Below are 10,037 nucleotides of genomic sequence, written 5' to 3' on the forward strand. Positions count from 1 at the left end.
AATCTTTTGGGAGAATAAAAGATATCTTCTGGTATCATGGAAAGAGCACAAAGTAGTTAGAGTCAAAGGAGTTGGGTCTGAATCCTGACTCTCTTATTCCTTAGCTAGGTAACCCTGGGAAAACTAGGTAACCTCTCTGTGCCTCAGATCCTTTCTATAAATGGAGATGGTAATATTCATCCTACTGCCTCACAGAATTGTTGTCAGCGTCGAATGAAATAATGTATAAGAACTGTAAATTCCTATTACTAGTCCTCTAAATCTCACAAGCCTACTATGCTGAACACAGTAAGTATTTAATAAATGTCAAGCTTTGATTATATTTCATCAGCAAAGACTTGTGGGTTTTGAAGTCTGTGCCAGAGAGTTGATATAGTTGTCCCTCTCTATCTCATGCCCAGATAACTCAGAAGCTGGGATCAGATAGTGTGGCCATGACTCAGGAGTGACCAGCTAGTGTGGGAGGGTAGACTGGCCAGGATCATCTGGATCAACTACTCATTAAACAAAAGTGCCAGACATTTTGCTGGGGTGGAGCCTCTGTGATTGCCCATTTCAACACTCCTCCTAACCCTTTCCCTTTTCATCATATTTCTGGACTTCAGTATCAGAGAGCTCTAACTGACTGGCAGAGGATGGAGAAAGGGTGTGGGGAGCAGGAGGAGGGCAGGGAGAGTTATAGCAGTTTTCTTTCTGTGTTTACAGGGAACACAGTTTCACAAACCAGCTCAACCCCATTGATTGTGAACGGGGTCCTGGGGGAGTCTGTAACACTTACCCTGAAGTTTCCTGTGGAAGAGAAGATCACGACCATCACCTGGCTACATGAGGGAAAATCTGCCATCTTCATAGAGCCAAATGAAGCACTAAACAGGGTGACTGACCCAAAGCGGAAAAATCGATTGAATGTCACCGAGTCCTATTCCTTGCAGCTCAGCAACCTGACGATGGCAGACTCAGGACTATACCGCGCCCAGATAACCACACTGACCTCTTCACTGTTTACCGATTATGATCTGAGGATCTTCAGTGAGTCAAATCATGGGGTTTAATTGTGTATGGACTGAAAAATAGTACATATTTCAAGTCTATGTGACTGCAAGTGTGCACTATAGCTTAGTGGTAAAAAGCATGGCATTTGGAGCTAGACTGAGGTCCAGCAACAAAACTATTCAATGGCATTGCACAGCAGTTAGTGACAGAGCTAAGATTAGAACCTAAATCTTGTGACTTCTAGACCCTGTACTAGGCTCCATTACACTTGTTGAGACAAGTTTCTTCTGCCACTATTTAGAAGACCAAGCACAACTTCTTCTGCAACAACCACACTCCTGAGGCTGAATGCCAATGGCTTCTCAGGCCCTTTTGGAGTGCCTCTCCTTCAAAGGTACATACACAGAGAGATGTGTAAGCTACACCAACATGTTTTACAATTGTGCAAAGGTATTTTAAGATATAAATTATATAGGTTTTCTTTTAAAAAACACTGGCCAATTGTTCTGTATGTACTAGGCTAGGGATGGCAAAGATTTGATCTTATGGGCCAATATCAATTAATTGGGAGTAACTGTCTAGGGTTCAGTGTTAAGAAAGATATCAGAGTCATGTTGTTTATTCACTGAGTCAACAATATTTGTTAACCAGGGATAATATACGAGACACTGTTTTAGGCCCTTGAAATACCTCAGTGAACAAAACAAAGGTCCCTGCCCTCATGGAACTGACATTCTGGGTAGGGAATATGGGAGCAATAATAAACAGTACACATAATATATAAACAAATGACACAGTAAGCTGCGAGTGCTATGGAGAAAGAGAGATTAGAACAGAATAAGGAGCATCAGAAGTGCCAGAAAGCAGTGGTCAGTTTTAAATGGAGTGATCATAATAGGCCTCATTGAGAAGATGACATTAGAGCCAAGACATGTTGGAGGTAAAAGAGTGAGCCATGCAGATATCTGGATGAAGAGCCATCCCACACAAGCACTCCCTGTGTCTGGCAGCTCAAGGAATATAAAGAAGGTCAAACATCAAGGAGCAGAGTAAGAGAGAGCAATAGGAAATGAGGTCAGTAAGGAAGTAGGGGGCCATATCTTCTAAGGCTATGAGAGCCATCACAAGGACTTTGGCTTCTATTTTGGGGGAACGGACAACAATTGGAGGGTTTTGCAGAGAAGTAATATAATTTAACTTACTTATTTAAAGGATCTCTTTGGACAAGGATGGAAGCCACTGAACCAATTAGGAAGCCATTGCAACTATCTAAGCAAGAGGTAATACTGGCTTGGACCAGAGTGGTAGCAGTGGAGGTAGTGAGAAGTGGTTGGATTCTGGATATATTTTAGAGGTAAAGCCACCAGGATTTTGTGATGTGGGAGTATGAGAGGAAAAGATGAGTCAGGGATGACTCCAGGGCTTTTGGCTTGGATGACTGGAAGGATGCAGTTGTTGTCAACTAAGATGGGGAAAGTTGCAGATTGAGAATGTTTTGGAGAGAAAAACAGGAGTCATTTTGAACATGTTGAGTTGGAGATACACATTATATCCAGGTGGAAATGTCAAGTCAGTAGTTATATATTCATCAAGTGGAGAAAGATATCAAGATAGGTTTTTGAGGTCAGCAACAGACATTGGCTGAAGGAGATGTAATATTCATGCCAAATATTTGCCATTTCTGTGCTACATGCTGTCTCATTTAATCCTCATAATTACCCAAGAAGTAAGTATTATTGCCCAGTTTTATAGATGAGGAAACTTAGGCATGAAGAGACTAAAATTTGTCCATGTAGCCAGTAAATGACAAAGCCGTGATTCTAACCTAGGTCTTCCTAACTCTAAATCCAACATTTTTGCCATGACATGAAAATTCTGTTCTAGCAAGGTATGTTCCACCACCCCTACTCAGTTAGCTAAGCTTAAAGCATTACTTAATCTCTTCTAATCAGACAGTTGGAGTCATTCTGTTTCTATTGGGTCACCTTTATTTCAACCCTTGGGCGGAGTCTAGGTCAGAGGGCTTTTCTGTACTGCTTTCATGTCCCCATTGATTCACAGCCACTGACACCTTAGAGGTGATATTTTCTCGTCTCTGCTCTCGGATATTTCTGCAACATATGTAGTCCCAAATATATTGCACTTCTTTCTTCCCCAGAATTTCTTGCTTTCTCTCTGTTTCTTCACTTCTTCCTTTCCTAATTCTTTAATTCTCAACATTTCCCTTTCTGACTTGGTGACACTCTACATCAAGGTCTCTTTGTCATCATTTGAGCCAGCATCAGCTCCAGTGAGAACCAATATTCCCACAGATGTGGGAAATACAGTTCTCCAAGAGTGTTAAGCTTTTATCTTCCATCTCATCTAGGGAATTCTGACAATGGAGAAGTGTGCCTGGTCTTCTGGTTTCGGACCTGGCTGAGGTAGGGCTGGTCCTTAGCTTAGTCTCCAAATTATCTTTACATGAGGGGCAGTGAATAAGTGTTAGAAGGACCCCCAGGAAGAAACTGGAGCTCCAAAAATTAAAGTGATCAGCTTAAAATCACCTGACTAGTTGGTGACAACCCCAGTCTTTCCCTTCCCTCTCTCCCACTGCCTACTCTGTCTCATACTGATGTCCCTTATCATTTGGTCACCCCATACCTTGATGTCATCAATTAGGCAGTACATGCAGAGTTATTTACAGAGTACACAGCTGTGTCAGGTGGAATACAGAAACATCGAGGTGAGAGATATTTTTCACAGAGGGCTAAGCCAAGACATTTGTCCTTAATCCAGGCCTCTTCTCTGCACACAGGACGACTGAGGAACTTACAAGTTGTCCCTCACACCAAATGGTCTAATAATAGGACCTGTGAGATCCTCCTGACCTGCTCTGTGGAGAATCCAAATGATAACATCTTATTCAGGTGGCAGGTCTCAGGAAACACACTTCAAAGTGAAGCAAACCTTACTATCTCCTGGGACCCCAAGAGTTTCAATGAAGAGACCTACACCTGCGTAGCTAAGAATCCTGTCAGCAATTCATCCTTCTCTGTCTCTGTCCAGAGTCTCTGCAAAAGTAAGTATGTCTCAGGTCTCTCTGAGAGCCTTGAGTGGCTGTGAGGTGTGGGGTGTCTCTTGTGCTCTTTATGATTCCTAAAACAGCAGCCCAGTAGGAGACAGCCAAGTGACACTGGGAAGGGACAGACATCCCCTGGGGCTCCATGCCTCTCACTCCCTCAGAGGTCTCTCCTTCCTCCCTCCCCCTCCACCAACCCTTTCTCCAGCCCACTCAGATCCCAAGAGCAAAGTCCTTGGGAAGGCAGGATTGCTTCCTCCCACTGGCTCTACCAGGCTCCACCATGCCCTGTCTGTCTAAATGGGACTCCCACTCCCAGAAAGCCTGCTCATACCCCCAGAGCCTCTGGGTATAGATGAACCCACCCAACTCCCAAAGATGGTCTAGAAGAGATGCAGTAGAGGCTCTAAAAAACCACTCTGGGCCTCACTCGATGTGTCTCAAGTGCAACTTCTTTTTTTTTCTTTTTAGGTGTTACTAATGAAAAAAATGAACACCTGGATACCACGTGGATTGTAGTGGCAGTTTCTTCAATATGTATAGTCGTGGTCATCATCGTGTCGTTATTTGTTTGGAGGAAAAAAATAGGTTTCCTTTCTTCCTACTTACTGTTTCTTCTCCAAGGTTCCAGAGACTTAGCATTTGGGGCCTCCAAAAGACTCTGTCTTGTAGAAGACAGATAAAGGGAGGGAGCATGCAAACCCTGGCTCAGCTGGTCCACTGGGACAACACCTGGGTTGTGAATACACATGTGCTAATCTCCTAGAAAAGTGTCTTACTGGAAAATGCAGGACCCTTTCGGGTCCCCTTCCACCACATCCTCTAGAGAGACACATCTAGGGGTAGGGGGTGGAAGGCTTCTCTCACTATAGTCACAGATTTCAACAGATTTCAATTAATTTTATTTTTCAGGTTTCTTTCAGTTCTCTACTCAGCAAACCCAGTGTCCTGGTGAGCTTCCAGACTCTTAAATCCCAATCATAAAACAGATGGGAAGAACCAAGTGAAAAGGAAAGGAGGGCAGTCAGAGGGCTGTATAATGAGAGAGGAGGGAGTCAGAATGTCATTACTCAGATGGACCAGATGGTGCAAGGGGATAACACCTGGAACTGCACAAGTTTGTCCCCTGTGTGACTTACAGGGTCCCTTACAAGCATGCAAACCGGTCACTCATGCAATTTCTTGGGGTAGGATTAGGGTCATTCCCCACTCTGCCAATGGAGAGACTAAGCACCAGTGAAAGGACTCATGACCTGTCCATTATCAACAGGAGGTGCAGGGTAAAGACAGGATTACAGCATCAAATGCCCAAAGACAAACTGCCTGACCCCATCACTCTCTTCAGCCAGGGTTTGGGCATTGAGTGGACACAGTCAAAAGAGAAAGTATGATATAGAGACAGAAACACAGGCTCTGGACTCAGACTGGCATTGAGTTTTATTTCATGGGTGAGAGATACATGACTTCATGCATGGAGGACCTGGCATGAGGTTTGGAGTCAGAAGGCATGCATTCAAATTCTTGTCTGATCACTTCCTGTGTGAGTTTGCACCAAGTCTGTAAAACTTTCTGAGCCTCCAGTTCCTCATCTCTAATATAATCAAACCCACTCTAAGGAGCTCTGAAAAGTTTAATAGTATTATATATGTGAAATAATCTGGCTCCATTATGCTCACCAGTGAGGTTCTCTAGCTCCTGTGTAGGCAGTGTTATTTGGTCCCAGAAGCTTCCCTTCCTGTGAAGCCAGAGGGAGACTCTGAGGCTTTAGGATAGCTCAAGACCATGTGCCCCTGAGGAGATGAGGTCAGAAATAGATCACATGGGGCTTCCCTGGTGGCGCAGTGGTTGAGAGTCCGCCTGCCGATGCAGGGGACACGGGTTTATGCCCTGGTCCGGGATGATCCCACATGCCGCAGAGCGGCTGGGCCCGTGAGCCATGGCCGCTGCGCCTGCGCGTCCGGAGCCTGCGCATTCGGAGCCTGTGCTCCACAACGGGAGAGGCCACAGCAGTGAGAGGCCCGCGTACTGCAAAAAAAAAAAAAAAAAAGAAATAGATCACATGGCTGAGAATGTTCTGGTTCAACCCAGAACTCCAAAGACTGTCAAAAATGAATGAACCCTAAGGAAGGGCCATGCTTTGAACAATTGCCTCTCTGGGGTCAGAGAATGGCCTGGGGTAGACAAGGTCCTGGGAGAGCAGACCAGAGTCCTTCAGCTACTGACTGTGCCTTCCTGTGTTAACAGCAGAGACTGTGAGGAACGTGGAGTATGCTTCCTTCTCTCCAGGGAGCACTGTGTATGCTCAGGTCACCCATTCAAAGAGGGTGAGTACTTTCAGGTTTATACTCCTTCATGGTCATTATTTTTACAGTCATTATACATGACATTGTCACCAAACTTTTCTAAATTCAAATGACATACACCATTGAGGAGAAGCAAAGGCAGTGACAAGAACTGCAGAGTTATGTGCGGGACCTTTCTAGACATCAATGCTCACACCTCAGTAGAATGTTGACTCATACCCTGCTTTACATTGCTTAATCTAACTGCTTAATGCATCAGTGAGTCTTGTCCCTTCAGCTTAATTACAAGCTGCCTGGAAGTGAAAATTATGTCTTCCTCTCTCTTCCCCTATGTCTTAGCATGATGCTCAGTAAATAGTTGCTGGATGGATCAGAGTTCATTTAAGCTTGAGAGCCCCCAGAGGGCATGATTCTGTATCAGGGGCTTTCTCATCCTGGATGTAGGGGAAATAGGGGAGCTCAGAAGAGTCTCTCAAGAGGGAAGAGGGGCAAGAATTTGCAATCCCTCAACAGTAGAGGACACTAACGGCATGAGCAGTCCTCAATCATCCCCTGCCCTCTAGCAACATAACAGGATGGCCTTGGTCAGGCATCAGGAACTCCTCACCATGCATCAGTAATTCCCCATCAACCGCAAAATAAAGCACCTGCAGGTGGTACATTTCTAAATAACACTACACATCCTGGGAGGCCATTTTCCATGTCTTCTGAAAAATAAGCCAAGAGAGCCAGCATTCTTCAGTTGATGGAAACAATGGTCTGGCTAGAAACCTTGGATTCCACAAGCAAATCTCCCTTCACAAAGCCCCTCACAGGTATTTGCAAAGTAGACTCTGAAGCTAGCTAACAATAAGAAGTGCTCTCACTTCAGATATTTCAACTGCCTTTCCAATTTCCTCTTGAAGACAAGATGAATTACTCTCAACAAACAAAGAAACTCTCCGGCAAGTTTGTTAACTTTTGCTTAGCAAAACATGGTACTTTGGAGAGTTTCAGAGGTTTTGATAACACCCCAAATATGCCTTAGTTAATTTAAAATGCCAAAAACTATGAGGATGGGGGACTTCTGTTACTGCCACACTTTTTATTCCAAGCAGAGCCATTCTTAAGACAAGATATTCCTGCTCTACCAGTTCCCCATGCTTGAGGAGAACCCCAGTGACATGATGACCAGGCAAATAGAATCACAGGGGTAAAATGAAGCAGGCAATAACTTCAGTTATAGGTAGTAAAGATCTGAGACAAAAGATGTAATACAATAACCATCTGGTGTGTAGGTTAGTTCCTAAAAATAGAGGAAGGAGAGTAGAGTTGGATGCAGGACAAGAATGTTTTCTTTCCTTCACACCACTGCCAACAAGGTCACCCTTCTCTCTCTCTCTGGTTCTTGAGACCACCGGTTTGCTGGAGTGTTGTGCTTCTGTTTGGGGCTCAGGAAAGGTGACTAATCCTTCACAGGTTTAAGAGCTAGTGGTGCTTTGTTTCCAGCTTCTCTTGCTAGACACTCCCTAGCCTTCCTCCTAAAGAACTTTGACATTATCCCTCATTTGTCACACTGCTTTTCCCAAGAATATACAGTAAGTCCCTTACATACAAATGAGTTCCATTCCAAGAGCATGCTCGTAAGTCCAATTTGTTCTTAAGTCCAACAAAAGTAACCTAGATACCCAACTAACACAATCAGCTATATAGTACTGTACTGTACTGTAATAGGTTTATAATACTTTTCACAAAAATAATACATAAAAAACAAAAAAACAAAAAAAATAAAGAAAACATTTTTAATCTTACAGTACAATACCTTGAAAAGTACAGTAATACGGTACAAGAGCTGGCTTACAGGGGCTGGTATCGAGTGAACAGGCAAGAAGAGTTACTGACTGGCAGAGGAAGAGGACATGGGAGATGGCAGAGCTGAAGGATCTCCTGCAATAGGAGGTGGAGGGCAAGCTGCAATTTCACCCATGCCTGATGTTGATGTCACAGGTTCTGGTTCCTTGCTGCATTCAATTTTAACTATTCTCTTGAAAAAATGATCCTGTGATGTCTGGGTAGTAGCTTTTTTTTCTCACCATAAATGACACGGTAGCACTGGATTGCATTCTGAACGGCTGCGGCAACCTTCATGTACTGTTCTATATTTGCGTCCTGTGCCTCAAAAACTAACAGTGCCTCTTCAAATAAAGAAAATCCCCTTTCCATTTCCTGTATCGTGAATCTCTTCAGTTCTTCAATTACTTCTTCTTCCTCTTGTCTCTCTTCTTTCTTTGAGCCTCCAATTCTATCAGGTCTTCATTAGTAAGCTACACAAAGTAAGTACACAAAAGCTTGTGCACTTACTTTGTTGTCAAGTACACAACCACTTGACATGACAATGTACACCAGACACGTGAACTAACTTACATGATTGGACATGTGAACACACGTTCACATCTTTGAAATATCACAACTTGAAGTCTCATAAGTAGGGGACTTACTGTATCTGTGAATGAGTACATTTCTCTTTATGTGAGCCAAATTGGTATGATTGTGTTTTACAGGAAATGGAAATCCCAAAACCTGTGAAAAACAATGACTCCACCACAATTTACTCTGAAGTTCAACAGTCCCAAGAGGTAAGCCTATGATTGGCACATCTTTTTACATTCTTACCTCTCTTCTCAGACCTATGACTTTGCAAATATGGTAAAAGTAAAGGGGCCATTTTACAGATGCACAAATATCAGCAGGATACAGAAAGTCTCAGGACAGCTCCAAAACATATCCAAGAAGCTACCTTGTATTAGGATCACCACACATAACTGAGTTTTTAACCTACTTGTTTTTTAAATTTAATCCTGCTTATGCTGTCAATATCCCTTACTGCCTGTTAGTGCTCTCCAAACCACCTCTATATCCATGAGGAGTGGCCTGACACTCTAGTCCCTATTTACCTACTTTATTTTTCTCTTTTTTCCATTACAGAAAGCCCACCTATTCCAGGACAACTGCCCTTCACAGTGTCATGTAATTTGCTGAAAGTCTTCAAAGGAATTCAGGAACAACACATCTTCTAATCCTATGGGAGAGAACAGAGCTTGGTTTCTGTCTGACAACAGAATTTGAATATCTAGGATTATCAGACTTGAATCTGCTTACCTAGGTCAAACATTTAAGGAATAACATCATCTCCAGCATATGACCCAAATAACAATTTCTAATCAGCTCCAAGTGAAAGCATACATCAGATACCATGCTTGAAAAAATCCTCAACAAAATACTAGCAATCCGAATCCAACAATACATTAAAAGGATCATACACCATGATCACTATCAATTGATCAATTTCAATATCTGCAAATCAATCGATGTGATACACCACATCAACAAATTGAAGAATAAAAACCGTATGATACGGGGGTGGAGTCAAGATGGCATACTAGGAGGATGCGGAATTCGCATCTCCTCACAACTAGGGCACCTACTGGGCACTGGTAAGGGACCATGAACACCTAAGTGGACAGGAGGAACCCCCAGCAACCAGGTAGGGTGTGGGGGGAGTGTAGGGGTAGAAGAAGTGGAGGTCAGAGGGGACTGGCGTCCCTGAGGGTTGGCTGGAGGAGGGGAAGGGATCCTATGCTCGAAGGGGGAAATTGGGGAACCACTGGGAGGGCAAAGGATGAACAAGGAGTGTGGCCAGG

The 10,037-nt window shown here is 43.6% G+C and overlaps 1 protein-coding gene across 1 annotated transcript in view; it reads left to right on the plus strand.

Moving 5' to 3' along the window:
* SLAMF6 (SLAM family member 6) overlaps window positions 1–9,625 on the plus strand; it is a gene marked incomplete at its 5' end in the record, with an annotated part of 29,101 nt that extends 19,476 nt beyond the window's left edge. The window contains 7 exons of the mRNA XM_082865774.1: window positions 706–1,029; window positions 3,791–4,054; window positions 4,526–4,642; window positions 4,967–5,005; window positions 6,299–6,378; window positions 8,898–8,972; window positions 9,322–9,625. Coding sequence (XP_082721900.1) covers window positions 706–1,029; window positions 3,791–4,054; window positions 4,526–4,642; window positions 4,967–5,005; window positions 6,299–6,378; window positions 8,898–8,972; window positions 9,322–9,375 — 953 coding nt within the window. The 3' untranslated portion in view covers window positions 9,376–9,625. The remainder of the gene's footprint in view (window positions 1–705; window positions 1,030–3,790; window positions 4,055–4,525; window positions 4,643–4,966; window positions 5,006–6,298; window positions 6,379–8,897; window positions 8,973–9,321) is intronic.
* Window positions 9,626–10,037: the final 412 nt, after the last annotated feature.

The sequence above is a fragment of the Leucopleurus acutus genome, assembly GCF_964270905.1.
Source record: "Leucopleurus acutus genome assembly, chromosome: 2".
NCBI lineage: Eukaryota > Metazoa > Chordata > Mammalia > Artiodactyla > Delphinidae > Leucopleurus > Leucopleurus acutus.